This window comes from Aegilops tauschii, chromosome 1 (assembly GCF_002575655.3).
Source record: "Aegilops tauschii subsp. strangulata cultivar AL8/78 chromosome 1, Aet v6.0, whole genome shotgun sequence".
NCBI lineage: Eukaryota > Viridiplantae > Streptophyta > Magnoliopsida > Poales > Poaceae > Aegilops > Aegilops tauschii.
Window position 1 is genome coordinate 249969407 of NC_053035.3, and position 18176 is coordinate 249987582.

The following is an 18176-nucleotide window of genomic DNA, read 5'->3' on the forward strand; positions in this document are numbered from 1 at the left end:
GAACCAAAAATTCTTAAATATTCAGAAAAAAATCGTATTAAATTTTTAGAGCATTCTGAGAACTTTTATTTTTGGGTCATTTTTTTATTGCACGGGTAATTTAGAAAACAGACAAAACATGGCATCTTAATTTATTTAACTAATAAAAAGAGAAAACAAAAGGTAGGGACAGAAGGTAGTGCTCACTAAATTCATCAATTTCATACCTCTCAAAAATGATCCATTAATAAGGTTGATCAAGTCTTATTAACAACCACTTCGATTAGCATGAAACCGAAGAACTTCCGTAAATCACTAAGTTACCTCAACGGGGATATGAATGTCCCCAACAATAAGCATTTCATATTCTTTTTAACAGAAGGCAGAGGCAGTTGAAAACTTCCAATAGTGATTGTCGGAGATTTTTCAATAACATTAATACCATTCACTTGGAACTGTTTCTTTGGAAAGTGCACCGTATGCTCATTACCATTGATATGAAAAGTGACCTTGCTTTTATTGCAATCAATAACAGCCCCTGCAGTATTCAAGAAGGGTCTACCAAGGAAAATCGACATGTTGTCGTCCTCGGGCATCTCAAGTATAACAAAGTCAGTCAAAATAGTAACATTAGCAACAACAACGGGCACATCCTCACAAATACGGATAGGTGTGGCAGTTGATTTGTCAGCCATTTGCAAAGATATTTCAGTAGGTGTGAGTTTATTAAAATCAAGTCTTTTATATAAAGAGAAAGGCATAACACTAACACCAGCTCCCAAATCACGTAAAGGAGTTTTCACATAATTTCTTTTGATGGAGAAGGTATAGTTGGTATTCCGGGATCTCCAAGTTTTTTAGGTACTCCATCTTTAAAAGTATAATTAGCAAGCATGGTGGAGATTTCAGCTTCCGGTATTTTTCTCTTATTGGTGATGATGTCTTTCATGTACTTTGCATAAGGAGGCATTTTTAAGATATCAATCAAGCGAGTATGCAAAAAGACTGGCCTCAGCATTTCAGCAAAGCGTTCAAATTCTTCATCATCTTTCTTTTTAGTTTACTTGGGTGGAAAGGGCATAGGTTTTTGAACCCATGGTTCTCTTTCCTTACCGTGTTTTCTAGCAACAAAGTCCCTTTTATCATATCTTTTATTCTTGGGTTGTGGGTTATCAAGATCAACTGCTGGTTCTATCTCAACATCATTGTTTGGTTCTTTATTATTTATTTGAGTATCTTCATGAACCTCATCATTATCTCTTTCATTATTAGAAGGTGAGTGTTCACTACCAGATTGAGTTTCAGCATCAGAGATAGAAACTTCGTTATCATTATCAGGAGGTTTTTCTACTTCAGGTTCACTAGAGGCATGCAAAGTCCTATCATTTTTCTTCTTCTTTTTCTTTTTAGACGGACTACGTGCATCAGTGTTAACCCTTTGAGAGTCGTGTTCAATTCTTTTTGGGTGTCCCTCAGGATAAAGTGGTTCCTGAGTCATCCTACCTCCTCTAGTCATTACTCTAACAACATGATCATTGATATTATTATTCATTTTATCTAACAACTCTTTTTGAGATTTAGCAACTTGTTCTAACTGAGTTTGAACCATAGAAGCATGCTTCCCCACTCCTCTAACATCATTTGAGATTCTAAATAACAAGTCACTCAAGCGAGCAATCATATCAGAATTGTATTTCAATTGTTTCATAACATTTGCATTGAAGTGATCTTGCTTTCTAATGTAATTTCCAAACTCATAAAGGCATTGGCTATGGTGCATATTGTGAGGATTATCATTGTCGTTGAATTTCATTAGAGAATTTACCTCTACCACCTTAGGTGGTGGTGGTGTATCAAGCCCATGTATTTCTTCAGTAGGAGGTAATCTTTTCTACATCCTCAGCATTAATACCTTTTTCTCTCATAGATCTTTTTGCCTCTTGCATATCTTCAGGACTGAGATATAAGATACCTCTCTTCTTTGTAGTGGGTTTAAACGGTGGTTCAGGAGGAGTCCAATCATCATAATTTTTCAATATGTTATTCAATAATTCTTCAGCTTGCCCATTAGTTTGTTCCCTGAAAACACAACCAGCACAACTATCTAGGAAATCCCTAGAAGCATCAGTTAGTCCATTATAGAAGATATCAAGTATTTCATTTTTCTTAAGTGGATGATCAGGCAAAGCGTTAAGAAATTGGAGAAGCCTCCCCCAAGCTTGTGGGAGACTCTCTTCTTCAATTTGCACAAAGTTAAATATTTCCTGTAAGGCAGCTTGTTTCTTATGAGCAGGGAAATATTTTTCAGAGAAGTAATAAATCATGTCCTGGGGACTACGCACACAACCAGGAGCAAGAGTATTGTACCAAGCTTTAGCATCACCCTTTAATGAGAACAAAAATAATTTGAGAATATAATAATAGCGAATTTTCTCATCATGAGCAAAAAGGGTGGCTATGTCATTCAACTTAGTAAGATGTGCCACAACAGTTTCAGTTTCATAACCATGGAAAGGATCAGATTCAACCAAAGTAACTAACTCTGGGTCGACAGAGAATTCATAATCCTTATCATCAACGAAGATAGGTGAAGTAGCAAACTTAGGATCACATTTCATTCTAGCATTCAAAGATTTTTCTTTATACTTGCATAATAATTTCTCTAGATCATCTCTATCCTTACAAGCAAGAATATCTCTAGTTGCCTCCTCACCCATAACATAACCTTCCGGTACCTTTGGCAATTCATATCTAGGAGGGCTAGTTCTAATAGGTGTTTCAATATTTTCTGTTTCAAGTTCTTCATCAGTTCAACAATTTCATCAGTTTGAGCATTCTCAAAAGCTTTAGTTCTAGCAAGTTGTTCATCAAGAAATTCACCTAGTGGCACATTATCATCAAGCAAGGTACTAGCATCATCATAAATATCATTCATGGCAAAAGTAGCATCATTAATAACTTGCGACATATCAAGATTAATAGCATGATGTGGTGTTGCAAGTTTACTAATAAAAAAAGTTGAATCAAGTGCGGAGCTAGATGGCAGTTCCTTACCTCCCCTCGTCTTAGAGGGAAAAAATCTTAGTCTTAGCATCCTTCAGATTCTTCATAGTGACAATTTGATAATAATCCCAAGTGACTCAACAAATATAGCTATGCTCCCCGGCAACGGCGCCGGAAAAAGGTCTTGATAACCCACAAGTATAGGGGATCACAATAGTTTTCGAGGGTAGAATATTCAACCCAAATTTATAGATTCGACACAAGGAGAGCCAAAGCATATTTGTAAGTATTAGCAGTTGAGTTGTCAATTCAACCACACCTGGAGAATTAATTATCTACAACAAAGTGATCAGTAGCAAAGTAGTATGATAGTTTTGATAGTAGTAGCAACAGAAATAGTAACGCTAACAGTGATAGCAATGATTTTGTAGCAAGTGCAACAGTAACAATAGCAGCAGTAACTTAGCAAGAACAATATGTAGGAAAATCGTAGGCATCGGATCGGCGATTTGTTGGATGATATTCATCATGTGACAGTTACAACCTAGGGCGATGCAACACTAGCTCCAATTCGTAAATATAATGTAGGCATGTATTCCGTAAATAGTCATACGTGCTTATAGAAAGAACTTGCATGACATCTTTTGTCCTATCCTCCCGTGGCAGCGGGGTCCTATTGGAAACTAAGGGATATTAAGGCCTCCTTTTAATAGAGAACCGGAACAAAGCATTAACAGACGGTGAATACATGAACTCCTCAAACTACGGTCAGCACCGGGAAGTGTCCCGACTATTGTCACTTCGGGGTTGCCGGATCATAACACGTAGTAGGTGACTATAACTTGCAAGATGGGATCTAGAACATAGATATAATGGTGATAACATAAACGGTTCAGATCTGAAATCATGGCACCCGGGCCCAAAGTGACAAGCATTAAGCATGGCAAAATAATAGCAACATCAATCTCAGAACATAATGGATACTAGGGATCAAGCCCTAACAAAACTAACTCGATCACATGATGAATCTCATCCAACTCCTCACCGACCAGCGAGCTTACGAAGGAATTACTCACTCCCGGTGGGGAGCATCATGGAATTGGTGATGGAGAAGGGTTGGTGATGACGAAGATCGAAGATCCCCCTCTTCGGAGCCCCAAATGGACTCCAGATCTGGCCTCCCGATGAAGAACAGGAGGCGGCGGCGGCTCCGTCTCGTGGAACGCGATAATTCTTTGTCCCTGATTTTTTTCCTGGAAATATGTGATTTTATAGCGTCGGTTTCAGGGTCTGCGGGGCTACCAGGTGGGAACAACCCACCTGGGCGCGCCTGGAGGGGGTGGCGCACCCTGGTGGGTTGTGCCCACCCAGGTGCCCCCCTTCGGTGGTTCTTGGCTCCAGAAATTATCTTTACTCATATAAAAATTCCTCACAAAGTTTCATTCCAATCCGAGAACTTTTATTTCTCCATAAAAAACAACACCAGGGTAGTTCTACTGAAAACAGCGTCAGTCCGGGTTAGTTTCATTCAAATTATGCAAATTAGAGTCCAAAACAAGAGGAAAAGCGTTAGAAAAAGTAGATACGACGGAGGCATATCAGCGAGGGGTGGGCCAGGTGGTGGGGAAAGGCAGGAAGAGTTGTAATGCGATGCGTGGCAACAAGTTGGGATGGAGCATGACAATGCGCGAGTGGGTTATGCATGCGATGAATTGATACAACGGAGGGGAATGAACAAACAAAGGGAGTGGAGGCGATCTACCTCTTGGATATCTTTTGCCATCAGAAAAGGGCATGTGGCAGACACTTGTGACTTTTGAGCGAAATGCACAATTTCCACTTTGGGAAACGATTCCTGCCGGGCGACTGGCCGCAACTTTCGTCGGTAGCTCCTGTGTTGTTGGATCTATTGGAATCTTGCGTCTCACAACCTTGCATCTAGAACATACTAGTGGACCCAGCACCGCTCTTTCTCTAACTTTATATCTTCCTCCCCACAAGACCACTTCTAATAACTCTGCGTCTTCCCCTTTCCCCTCTCTCCCCATATCAAGCGTCACCCGCTCACCTCCTGCTCCCTGCATCCCGCGCAACTCTGCAAAGTGGGGGCACGCACAGACGTGAGACCAGCTGTGCTTGTGCGTGCTCCCCCAGCCATGCCGCGAGAACGACAACGTCGACGAGCGCAAGGCTGGGACTACGAGATGCCCTATTGATGCGACAAGAGCTACCCCAGCGACGATGCTGCAACCGGGGGTTGTCACATCTACGAGAGGCGTCGGCCAGCGATGCGTACGGCAGCGGATGGTGCTACAAGAAGAGATGACTAGCGGCGATGGGATGTGGATTTGAACTGCGTCGCTTTGTTATGACGGGCGTCAAGCAATGCTACGACCATGGTGCGGCGGCGCTACGAGGTCGACATCGGTGCAGGAGACAACGTCCACCCAACGTTGTAACTGCGGTGATGCATGCTGGAACCGGCCGCCAAGGATGTTGCAACTGTGGCAACGACAGGCTGGGACCATGCATCGGCGATGTTGGGACCGGTAATTGGCGATGGTGGGATCTCGTTTGCCGATGTTGCGATCATAAGCTACGAGCGAACGACCAAGATGCCGTAACTAGCGAGAGCACATGCTGGAAGCCGCGATGCCCGTCGTCGTCAATGCTGTAACCGACAACACAAAAAGCTGGAACCAGCCACGACAATTGTTGCGACAGGCGCGAGAGAGGGTTTGCATTGTCAGCGCGGATTTTGATGGAACCGACAACACAAAAAATTGTGACAAGGTAGAGAGGAAGTGGCAACCAACGAGAGCGGGGTTGCGAGCCGTGATGCGGCGGAGCGGCCAATGCTACAACTGTTGATGGCCAATGCTTCGACAGCGAAGGCGAGGGTGGAGTGGCGATTTGTTGGAACGATGGGCGGCGGTGGCTACATCAGTAGGACTGCCGAGTGCTGCGATGGCCTCGCGCGCAAGCTACACACGATGACCACATGTTGCAATTGATGGTGGGAAGCTAGGGTGCGCTACAACGCTGGAGTTGTGTGTGTGTGTGTGGGGGGGGGGGGGGGGCGATGTCGCTGACGAACGCGGCCTCGCGCCTCGCGAAGGAGCACCGGATGCGGGAGAAGCGCAACACACGATGACTAGCTGGGTCGGGGAGGGGGGGGGGGGGGGGGGAGTTGGGATAGTTTTGTGTACATGTTGACCCAGCGTGAGGAAGGAGAAGAATCGGAGGCAATCTAACATTGCGGGATAGTTTTGTGTACATGACCACCCGTTCGATCGAACGCGATTACTCGTAGCAAAAAGCAACGGGCAGAATTCGCTGAAACCGAAAACGCTCCACCGTTGCCCATAGGGCCACAGCTATGCCAGCCCAACGCGAGTCGCCTTCACACCGCGAGAGACGCGACGGTTGCACCACTGCTAAACCCCAAAATTCGAAATCTCCCAACCGTGCGAAAATACGAGACAGCCCCTGACCACCCGCACCGCTCCCAACGGTCGGACCAATCCGGCCGTCCAGGCGCACCCGGCGCTCGGGCATACCCGTCGAGATTCGAATCCCCTCCCTGCCCTGGCCGCACCGCAGACCTAGGAGGGCAGAACCGTCCGACGAAGAAGTCTCTCTCACCTTATATCTCGGCCGAATCCCCAACGCCGCATTCGAAAACCTTCCTCGCGAAACACCAGCCCCGCTCCTCACCCTCCCCCACCTCCCCTGGTCCCTCGCGAGAGCAGGTCCGGGTCGCGTCTCCGGCGGCGGAGAAGCAAGGGCGGCGGAGATGTCGGTCAGCAACATAGGGATGATGGACGGCGCCTACTTCGTCGGGCGGAACGAGATCCTCGCCTGGATCAACACCACGCTGCAGCTCGGCCTCGCCAAGGTCGAGGAGGTACGCACGGATCTCCCCCCTCCCCTCTCCGCCTCGTCTTCCAATGGCCTGTTCTTCCCCCGATCCGTGCGGTTTTGCTGGATCTGCGGGTGCGATTTGTGTTCGATTCGTTGCGTTTCGGGATGCTCACACGGCGCGCGGCCGGAATTCTCGTGTGTGTGCAGGCGGCGTCGGGCGCGGTGGCGTGCCAGCTCATGGACGCGGCGCACCCCGGGGCGGTGCCCATGCACAAGGTCAACTTCGACGCCAAGAACGAGTACGACATGATCCAGAACTACAAGGTCCTGCAGGATGTGTTCAACAAGCTAAAGATCACCAAGGTGCGCTCCCATTTCTTCTCCCCCCTCGTGAGCGAATTTATGTGGCGTTAGTTGTATTGCTCATGCCGCCAGATTACTCCGCACACGAGGATGCACTAAGAATTTGTAGGTTATCAGTTCATTGTGGAGTTGTGGTCACCAGAATTCTATATACAGACACTGAGCCATGAGTTAGGCAATTGGCTAGTAATTTGATGGGTATATGTAGTTTTGTGGATTGTGAAAGTGAACGGTCGAGACATCACATTTTTAGGCTCTTCAAAATACGGATCTGAATAGAAGGTTCCCTAAATAAATAGTGTTTTTTGTTGTGTGGAGAATTGCTATATGTTGTCAGAACCGCGTGAAAACTGAAATTCAGTCCTTTTTAACTTAGAAACACATGAGCAGTCTGGATTAAAAATATATATCTGAATATGCAAACTGTGTACAACCTACATAAATGGTGTTTGTCATCAGAACTGTGTGAAAACTGAAATTCAACCCTTTTGAGCAATCTGGATTACCATTGAGCATATCCTTACTTCTTGTTATTCCATAGGGGGGCTGTTAATGAACATTATGATATTTTGTCACTGTCGCAGCATATTGAAGTCAATAAGCTCATCAAAGGAAGGCCCCTAGACAACCTGGAGTTCATGCAGTGGATGAAAAGATACTGTGATTCTGTTAATGGTGGATTCATGACCAGGTAGCCAACCCCATTCTTTCTGCAACACATATGACCAGTAGTGTTACCAATTGTGCTTATCATATCTCATGAAAATCCTCTGAACACGCAGCTACAATGCTTCCGAGAGAAGAGAAAGCAGCAAGGGTGGGAAAGACACCAACAGAAGGACATCAGGGACTTCCCAGGCGCCTGCCAAGTCTGCATCTGCCACCCACAAAGCTCAGCCTCCGTCGCATGCTGCTAAGCGAGCCAACGGGCATGCTTCAAATGCTCCACAGCGGTGTGCAAGGCCGCCTCCAGCTGCAGCACCAGCTTATGATGCACAGGTGAGAGTGACTTGGCATGAACGCTGAGCATAACTTTCTTGCTGTCTCTCGGCATTGCACAAGTCCTGTATTCTGACAATGATGCTTTGCAGATGACCGAGCTGAAACTCCTTGTTGATAGCGCCGAGAAAGAGAGAGATTTCTATTTCTCTAAGCTGCGGGACGTTGAGATCTTGTGCCAGAGCCCCGAGGTTGAGCATTTACCGGTAAGTAGCAGAAATGCTTGTAGACATCATGCTTGTAGAGTACAACAGCAGGTGTCTGAACGTGTAAACATCATGCTTGTAGAGTACAACAGCAGGTGTCTGAACCTTGATCTATGTATTTGAAAGGGCAATGTTGACGATGAAATCTTTATCTTGTGTGCAGATTGTGAAGGCCATCCAGAAGATACTCTATGCTTCGGAGGACGACCCCTCGACGGTGGCGGAAGCCCAGGCAGAGATGGTGGCGCAGCAGAACCAGATGCAGCAGCAGCCAATGCTGAGCCCGATCCTGGAGGCGTCTGAGGCCCCAAGCATCACCCCCAAGGATTCTTCCGAGGAGAGCTTGAGGCAGGAAGCAGCGGCAGCACACAAGAGGAAGAGCATCTCGGACCTGGAGGAGTTCGAGATGGGGTCGAGCTCCAGGATGAGGCTCTCGGACGTCTCGGACGTGCAGCTGTGCGGCTCACCGTTGATGAGCTTCACCTGAAAGAAAGGAGGGACCGAATTGCAGGGGCTGAGTTGTTGTCATTACCGGTTATGACTTGTGGGTTTATCTTGTGTTGTTTCGTTCGTTGTTTGGTGTTATAATGTGTGTGCTCTTGTGGAGCTGGAGTTGAACCTGCCTTTGACTGTGATTGATCTGCCACAGCATTTGTGGCCTTCTGCAACATGTTATTATTGAATAGCCTCTTTTATGTAGTCACTGGTGTTCCTTGCTCTGCCTCTTTTATTGCAGGACGGTCTGTTTTCGACTCCAAAAAGGTTGCTGCGCTGTGACTTTTTTGTTAGCGGGTATCCCTGGAATACAAATTCTGTGCTGGCGCCTGAATCCTCTTCATCTTTCCCTGTCCGCCGTCGTTGCATTCTCTCCGCTGGCATCATCGAGCTCGACCAACCTGCCATTATACTCCCTCCGTTCACGATTGAGTCATCTATTTTGGAACGGAGGAATTACTGTGCTGGCAATAATTTTTCTTTGAATTTAGTGTTTTGGTGGCCCGGTGATTTTTTTGGAGGTGGGTCGTGCTAATGAAGATTATCTGGTGGCAAAAGGGATATTGCCAATGCACTCTAATTAATAAAAGAAGCTCAATGCGGATGCAAAGGGAACAAGTTGTTGAAGTATCTGGGAAGATTTACCTGAGGATTCAGGTTGCATTTTGATTCTCTTCTGCACTGGCGTCTCTCAGTTATCTACTTATCTGTTTATATTACTGTCGTTTTCACCATTAAGACTCTCTTTTGTATTAACATTACTTACTGAATTATGTGTTCACAATACATTTCATATTATATAACCATCGAGACTATGTACAGGAGAAGACACTGAGCCTGCAAATACAGACATAGAATGCTCCACATCTAGGGATTCAGGTCACACTTTGATTCTCTTCTGCATTAACATTACTTCTGAATTATGTGTTCGCAATACATTCTCTATTAGAGTTTATTAATGATGTTTTCACTGTTGACATGTATACAGGAGAAGACACCGAGGACATTCCTTATGAAAATGAATATTCTTTTGAGCTAGATAATAGTCACACACCTTCAAGGCCTCATTATGTCTTATATCAGGGAAGTGCTCACTACGCTTCTCCAGGAGGTTCGAGCTGAAACTCCTGTGCTGCTGTATGTTTTACTGTTCTTTTTTGTCAAGGTTGGCAGTTATAACGTTTAAATGCTTAATTTTTAGATTTATGTATGAACCTTTTAATCCATTGAATATTTGGCGTAATCGTGCTTTTATATTGATAGCGTGATTAGAAGAGAGTAGAAATGCCCACATCAATATGAAGAGAAGGAAAGTGTGAGTCACTGATAGTTATCGAGTTCAGTAAGATGAAGACAGTTCTATTTGTAATGTTGGCACTTTGTTAGAACTAGCATCACATTTCCCTGATAGCATATATTGTCTTTTGCACTGATTTACAATCAAAACATTCACAAATAAGCTTGAATCCTTATCAGAAACATCACTACAGAAATATTTTTATCTTCAGATTAGCTCCTGGTCCTTGAATCTGGTTACCTTGGCATTGTCTCTGTCATGCTTGAACACAAGGTACAAAGGGCTGTAGAATAGGACACAGATGCCAAAAGGAAGGATCATCATGGTTAGCAGCCCTCTCGACAGCGCATACGCCCCTTGTGCTGATCCGTTGGCGATGTTTACGGTCTTGGCGTCGTAGCCATATATCTTCTCAGTGACCAAGCCAACAGCAGGAGCGGCCAATGAGGCGAATGAGCCCTCAAAAGCCCGGTCGAAGGCATAGATCATGGTGCGGTGCTTGGGAGGGACTACCTCCGCGAACATAGGGTTGTTTGCCGAAGTAGCACACCAGCTGATGGTGATACCCATGAGGAATAGTGTGATGGCGTAGGCAAGCCAGTAGTCGGTTGACTGAGGAATGACCGTAAGGAGGATCCATGAGAAAGGAATGCCCATGAAGGCGCTAAACTGAGCGCACATGATGCGTGCAGAATCAGGATAGTGTCGTGACAGGCGGTCTGCTAGTACACCACCAAGGAGAGCTCCACTGGCGCACCCAATGGCGAATAGGCTGTTCAATGCTGCAGAACTCCTATTGTCAAAACCTAAGAGGAGTCCAAACATGGAGCGTCAATATTCAACTTTCTTTTAGAGAATTTAATGTAGGAGCTTATCAGCTTGTTTGCCTTACCAATGAGTTCAAACCACATGGTGAAGAAAACTATGGCAGTCCAGGGCAATGAGCCAATTATCCCCTGCAACACAATGATCTGAAATGTCTTCACTTTCATAACACTCTTCATTGCTACCCAAGAATCCATCCAGATAGAGGTCGGAGGAAGAGCATCTTTGCTGGACAGATGTGACCTGGGAAAAGAGGAGACTACCAATATTTATGTTTATTCATCTCTTCGCTAGCTTTGGCTCAATTACTACACACTTTAGTTAGAACAAGAAGAAATCTACTCCCTCTGTCCCATAATATTGTGGGATAGAGGGAGTATCCTGTAAATCAAAGCATCCCTAATGCAGTCACATTTCAAGTTAACAAGCTTCAGTGACCAAGGAAATCTTTTGGTTTTTTATCTGCAGTTACAAACGGGAAGGGACAAAGTAATGAAACAAGAGATATGCATCTTTAGAATCAACCTCATCACATATTATTCACTGCAGAACAAATCTTACAACTCAAATTTATATTCCTGCAAGTAAATAGAAAATCATGATGCATCTTATCTGGCAGAATCATAGCATCTATATGATCACCAAATCACTGCACACAACACACAAAGGTCTCTCTCTCTGTAAGGGTGTTCTTTAGACTCGTTTTAGCAGGACTCGGGTACTAGTTCTGATTAATGAAGCCTCGCAGCATGACAAGATAAAATAAATTAAACAAACACACAATTTAAAAATTAATAAGGGGAAATACCTCTCGTAGTCGTCATCATCAAGAAGATGATTTCCAGGGATTCTTCTTGGATCAGTAGAATACAAGTACACAAGAATTCCAATTATGAAGCTGACAAGCGCAACCATAATAAAAGCAAGACGCCACCCGGGCAATCCCCAGTAGTCCTTCCCAGCCATGAGTGTTGCCACAATACTACCACCTATACCTCCTACTGCACCGATGAGGCTTAACAAACCAAACCCAGCTCCGCGCGTACCATCTTTGTAGCTATCCGCTATGAACGACTGAAGTGCTGGTATTACAATGGCAAGTCCAAGGCCGTTTATAGCTCTCCAGAATGCAACCTGCTGAAAATGCTGGCTAACACCAACAGCCCCTGTTGATAAGGCCCAGAAGACAGTTCCTATTGCAAGCACTGCTGGGCGATCATAGTGAAGAGCAAGGATGCCGGCCAAGGGTGATGCTATCGACTTAAGAAAGTTCATTACAAAATTAAGGTATCCCAGGTCAGTGGGACCAGCATTGAAGGCTGCACCGACTTCCTTGTAAACTGCTGGAAGAAGATTCTCATCAGCACGCTCCATAATAGAAGCCAGATTGATGAGGATGAGAGAAACAGAGAAACCAAATATCTTCTTCACTCTGCCAATAAGGAAAGTGTGTAAATTGTTTATGCTGTAGAATGCAACTATGTAAGGAAAGTTCCCCACCACGGTCCAGTAAATTACGCGAAATATTCTATTACACTCATGCCGGTACGTGATGAAAGTATACACTATTACACCTTAGTTGTCGAACACGATTGTAATTAAAAAAATTCCTCTTTTGGTAATCTTCCTTTCATTTCAACTAATATACTACTATTATCCTTTCCCATTGTGTAGTGCCTGATTACAGCTCCAAATTTTGGGATCATGGAATGTGAGGAATAAAAGAAGTCTTCTGAGATAACTGCACAACTCAAATTTCCTTCAGTGTTTAATATTTGTGCGCCTCAAATTTCTCACAGACTTCATTTAGATCAACTGTACTGCATACCAAACCTCACGCCGTTTCGCATTTGAACTGAAGATAGAGGAGGAGTCGACGACAAGCTTCTATTCCTTCACAGAAAGGCAAAACATAGGCATAACATGACAGTTTGAGATCTCCAACACACATGGACCAGTTTGTCATGAAAACTGGTGGTTTGATCTGGCTCTAGATGATTTTGAAAATAAATTGGTAGAGAAAACTAGTCTAAATCATTAGTATGCTGCTCAATATTCATTGTTCAATTTATTTTACATGATATAACTCAAAATATTTAACAAATGATCAAGCAATCTGTTCTAACTCTTCCACCAAAATAGCTGAAGTAGTTGTAACTAATGATGATTAACTGGGTCATACTAGGTGGGTCTTCAGTCTGTTAATTGGGTAATATTAGCGGTGAGTTGACTAATTAGCACAGTAATAAATTTAGAACCGATTATAAGTCTGTGTGGCATTTATTACCACTATTGTGGAAAATGAAGAAGAAGCCTCTAGTCGGCGCCTTGCCAAATCAAATCATGATTTTCTAGCAAATGACCGATGTGCTGGCTAATCAACATGTTTGTTCAACAGTTTAATTACTCATTCAATGATAATGGGGTTAATGGGAAAGAACCTCCCATGTGAGCTAATATGCTAATCCCTTGACACTAACCAAGTATGCAACCTGAAATGAACATGATGGTTACAGACCTACATACAAGAAAAGATTGAACTAAGATCACAACTTTCTTGAGGAATGCAACACCTTCGTATGGATATAGCCATGAGATTCTTGCAACTGACAAATCCTGGACAGGGGGAAAATGGAGCAATGGAAATCAGAAGACTACTGTTCGCATCTTCTCCATTGATGAGAACAATGAGGGTATCCACGCAACACCCATTATAAGCCAAGGTGACGACGTCTTCCCTTCCGACTTCTCCTTTGGCCCGCTAGTTCAGTGTGAGCAAGCCGGTAGTGTGGTGGACGACGAGTTTGGCGGCAGGCATTGCGGATGCATTCTCTCCAAGTGGAAACCCATGATCTGCCTTTGGGGCTTGATCAGGCAGCGTCGACGTGCGTACATCGTTACCTTGTTGAAGGTGTTTGTTCAAAGATCTGCTTCGGGGCGATAGCCCTTGGTCTCACATCTGGTTGGATGAGCCAACATTAGCGTGCGAGCGGCGGTTCCTTCTTGAAAGCATTTTCTTGGAACGTTGCGCACTTTGCCTCTACTAATATATCGCTTTAGCTTTGGTGGCAGGTTTTGGGGATGCTGCGGGAGGCATGTCTTTGTGGATGGCCTCGAGTACTTTATTTTTACTATTTTATTATGTCGATTTGTTCGGCATTATCATTAATTAATAATATACAGTTGTGTGAATCAATCGGTGCAGAGGCCGATGGTTTATCCTACTTTTCAGGGAAAAAACATGATGGCCTGCTGATGCTCTGGGCATATCATTAACTCAAGGTCAAGCTAAAGTGCGGAGCACATCATTAACACATTGTTTCTATCCAAAACTGCGCTAGTGGTAGAAGGGAAAAGATAGTGTGCTGCGCGAAATGTCAACGCCAAGTGCACTAGTGCTCCATGTTGATACCGCCAGGTTCCACGACGCTGAGGGTGAGGACCCGACCTCGGAGATCCCCTTGTGCTGTGCTTAAGAAAAAAAGGTGAAGGGGAACGGAGGCTGACTTGTGCAAATCTGTTCTTGTCCGATTGTCTCCAAATTACAGTGATGATTCTGCAGCTATTTTTTGGCCCAACATCGACACTGCAATACCCGCATTACCAATCCATGAATCTGAAATCGAAGCGACACGCCCACCTTTCAGTGGACCTGGCATTCTTATTCTTATTCTTTATTTATTCAAAGGACTCCAAGATTCCTCGTTCTAAGTACTAGCTCGTATATTCAAGGTGGCAAAAAAAAAAAGCTTTCTAAGCCTCGTCCAGCCATCACCATGAATTCCATGGCCGCGGCTCTAGTGAGAACTTCCAGCGAATTCACATATAAATTTGCTTGCAGCGATTTCGTCACAAGAACCGGCGAAAAAAAGCCCGGAGGAAGAAGAAGAGCTGAGGAAATGGATAGGTCACCTCGTGTTGGAGGATGGGGTGAGAGGGGAGCTGGGGGAAGAGCGAGCTCTGTGCCTCATCATGGCCGTCGATTCGGGCGCCGCCGCCGGATCTCTGCCGCGGCGAGCAGCACGGTCGCACCGCCCTTCTCTTGCGGCGTTCCTTCTTTCCCACTGCGCTCCCCGCTGCTTCCCGGTGGCCGGTGCTGGTCACTTGAACTGAATCGAGTGAGGCAGAAGCAGGATGGGTAAGCGGGGGTGAGGATGGATGGATGAGTGACGCAACGCCGCACGCACACGGGAGGGAGGGAGAGACCACAAGCGGCAAGGTGGTGAACAGATTTTGTCGTGCTTTCTTGCACTACTTTGCTTTTACTGTTACTACTTGAATGCCCTACTTAATACTCTCATCCGTCCCAAAATAAATGTCACTGATTTAGTATAAATTAGTATAAAATTGTGCTGAATCAACGGTATTTATTTCGGAACGAAGGGAATACTATGAATCAATAAAATTATACAAAGACATTGATAAGAAGATATCATTGTAATTCACCAGCATGTGCTTAGGAATATAATATTGCATAAATTACAAACATGGGCCATCTCATGCCAGTCAAGCCGCACACATAAACATAATGCACACATAAATTCACGTTAAAAATGTAGAAAAAAATCATCATATAGTATTTCTATAAAATTATGATTCCTCTTCAACTTGAAATATGCTTTAACATCATATATGAAAGCAAAAAAAAGCAAAGCTAATTATCACTTACTAAGCTATATATCGCTTAGCGACCTGCTTGGCTACTACACAATTGATTCCACTACACAAATTGCAAATATAGACATACTGCAAAACAATAATAACAATGCACCTCTCTTTTCGGAGCACACCTAGCCACTTCTTTCCCTTTTCTACAAGTTGGAGGATGTGATGATGCCACTGTCACGTCTATATTCTGGCCACGAACCGGTCTTTCCCACTGTCGCCCCCCTTGCCTCCTCTCAATGCCTCCCTGTTTGTCCTCATGATGACCCTGCTATCACCCTTCTTACCTCCTGTCACCACCTCCCTTCTTGTCCTCATGCTGACCTTTCTCTAACAACATCTCCGCCCACCATTGCCCCTACCACCATCTAGCTGAGGGAGTCCCGGATTAGGGGGTCCTCGGACAGCCGGACTATATACTTTAGCCGGACTGTTGGACTATGAAGACACAAGATTGAAGACTCCGTCCCGTGTCCGGATGGGACTCTCCTTGGCGTGGAAGGCAAGCTTGGCAATACGGATATGTAGATCTCCTCCATTGTAACCGACTCTGTGTAACCCTAGCCCCCTCCGGTGTCTATATAAACCGGAGGGTTTAGTCCGTAGAAGAACAACAATCATGCCATAGGCTAGCTTCTAGGGTTTAGCCTCTACGATCTCGTGGTAGATCAACTCTTGTAATACTCATATCATCAAGATCAATCAAGCAAGAAGTAGGGTATTACCTCCATCGAGAGGGCCCGAACCTGGGTAAACATCGTGTCCCCCGCCTCCTGTTACCATCCGCCTTAGACGCACAGTTTGGGACCCCCTACCCGAGATCCGCCGGTTTTGACACCGACATTGGTGCTTTCATTGAGAGTTCCACTGTGCCGTCACCATAAGGCTTGATGGCTCCTCCGATCATCGACAACGATGTGATCCGGGGCGAGGTTTTCCTCCCCGGACAGATCTTCGTATTCGGCGGCTTCGTACTGCGGGCCAACTCGCTCGGCCATCTGGAGCAGATCGAAAGCTACGCCCCTGGCCATCAGGTCAGGTTTGGAAACTTGAACTATACTGCCGACATCCGCGGAGACTTGATCTTCGACGGATTCGAGCCCATGTCAGGTGCGCCGCACAGTCACGACGGGCATGATTTAGCTCTGCCGTCGGACAGTGTTTGGGAGATCACACCTGCAACTACTCCGGCCCTCAATCCGGAGCAAATTGCGCCGTCCAAGGACGGGTGGATGGACCCTGCCATGAAGGCCGCACACTCAGCGGCGATAGAGCCGAATGCTGACTTCACTTCCTATGAGACCCGTGTTGCCGGACACCTGGATTCGTCCCCGGCCACGGGCTCTGAGCCGCCTGCGTCTGTGCCTACCAAATCTGATTGGGCACCGATTATGGAGTTTTCCTCCGCGGATATCTTTCAGCACTCACCACTGGGCGACGTGCTAAACTCATTGAGGTCTCTCTTCTTGTCAGGAGACCCTTGGCCGAACTATGTCCGGCTAGAATGGGATGCGGACGACGAAGAAATTCGCTCCCCACCCACCACCCACTTAGTAGCCACTGTCGACGATTTAACCGACATGCTTGATTTCGGCTCCGAAGACATCGACGGTATGGACGACGATGCAGGAGACGAACAGGAACCACCGCCCACAGGGCGCTGGACTGCCACCTCATCATATGATATATACATGGTGGACACCCCCAAAGAAGGCGATGGCGATAAGACAACGGAGGATAATCCCTCCAAGAAGCAATCCAAGCACCGACGTCAGCGGCGCCACTCTAAGTCCCGCCATAGCAAAAGCAGCGATACCGGCACAAGAGACAATAACGCTCCGGATAGCGCCGAAGACGACGACAGTCCCCTCCAGCCAGACCTCGAGCGGGAGGATGAACAAGCTAGCCCTCCGGAACAGGCAGCAGACGGAGAATTAGAGGATGACAATTACATGCCTCTCTCCGAAGACGAGGTGAGCCTCGGCGATACTAACGTGCCTGAGGATCCCGTCGAGCAAGAGCGCTTCAAGCGCCGGCTTATAGCCACAACAAACAGCCTGAAGAAAAAGCAACAACAGCTTCGAGCTGATCAAGATCTGCTAGCGGATAGATGGACCGAAGTCCTGGCGGCCGAGGAATACGAACTCGAGCGCCCAACCAAGAGTTACCCAAAGCGCAGGTTGCTACCCCAACTCGAGGAGGAAGCATTAAAACCTACATCACCAGCGTATGATGCGGCTGATCGGCCACCTCGTGGCCGAGACAGAGGGGCATATCATCCCAAAGTCCAGCCCGCACCCCGCCACCATTCAAACAAAAATACCAAGGCCCGGGGCAACACGCGGGACCTGCGAGATGTATTGGAAAACAAAGCAGGACATACAAGATCGATCTACGGATCACGGGGTCGCGCCCCAACGCGTGACGATGATCGTCACGCCGGATACACTAAAAGCAAATCCGGCCGGGCCGAATACAGC

General features: G+C 45.8%; 2 protein-coding genes across 3 annotated transcripts; one reads left to right on the forward strand and one right to left on the reverse strand.

The window, feature by feature from the left end:
• The first annotated feature begins 6645 nt into the window (after positions 1-6645).
• On the forward strand, positions 6646-9113 carry LOC109765809 (microtubule-associated protein RP/EB family member 1A). Its single transcript, XM_020324581.4, has 6 exons — positions 6646-6889; positions 7054-7209; positions 7794-7900; positions 7992-8208; positions 8301-8414; positions 8578-9113. The coding sequence occupies exons 1-6, from the start codon at positions 6779-6781 to the stop codon at positions 8899-8901; spliced, it is 1029 nt and encodes a 342-aa protein (XP_020180170.1). The 5' UTR covers positions 6646-6778; the 3' UTR covers positions 8902-9113.
• Positions 9114-10287: 1174 nt separating this feature from the next.
• LOC109765810 (uncharacterized) lies at positions 10288-15274 on the reverse strand. Of its 2 annotated transcripts, none has more exons than XM_020324582.4 (4): positions 14944-15274; positions 11840-12463; positions 11099-11274; positions 10288-11012 (listed from the first exon to the last, which is right to left on the reverse strand). In XM_020324582.4, exons 1-4 carry the CDS (start codon positions 15003-15005, stop codon positions 10414-10416), a joined length of 1461 nt encoding a protein of 486 aa, XP_020180171.1. In that variant the 5' UTR covers positions 15006-15274; the 3' UTR covers positions 10288-10413. The 2 variants fall into 2 exon arrangements, with proteins under 2 accessions (XP_020180171.1, XP_073351723.1); XM_073495622.1 differs by having other exon boundaries at positions 11840-12924; positions 14944-15264.
• Between the last annotated feature and the right edge of the window lie 2902 nt (positions 15275-18176).

Bases quoted from the DNA above. Each gene is read 5' to 3' on its own strand.
- LOC109765809 (XM_020324581.4), top strand. From the start codon at position 6,779: ATGTCGGTCAGCAACATAGGGATGATGGACGGCGCCTACTTCGTCGGG. The intron at 7,901-7,991 runs GTAGCCAACCCC...CTGAACACGCAG, and splicing joins AATGGTGGATTCATGACCAG to CTACAATGCTTCCGAGAGAA. The intron at 8,415-8,577 runs GTAAGTAGCAGA...TCTTGTGTGCAG, and splicing joins CCGAGGTTGAGCATTTACCG to ATTGTGAAGGCCATCCAGAA.
- LOC109765810 (XM_020324582.4), bottom strand. From the start codon at position 15,005: ATGATGAGGCACAGAGCTCGCTCTTCCCCCAGCTCCCCTCTCACCCCA. The intron at 12,464-14,943 runs GTGACCTATCCA...CCTTATTGGCAG, and splicing joins ACCCCATCCTCCAACACGAG to AGTGAAGAAGATATTTGGTT. The intron at 11,275-11,839 runs GTATTTCCCCTT...CTCTTTTCCCAG, and splicing joins GATGATGACGACTACGAGAG to GTCACATCTGTCCAGCAAAG.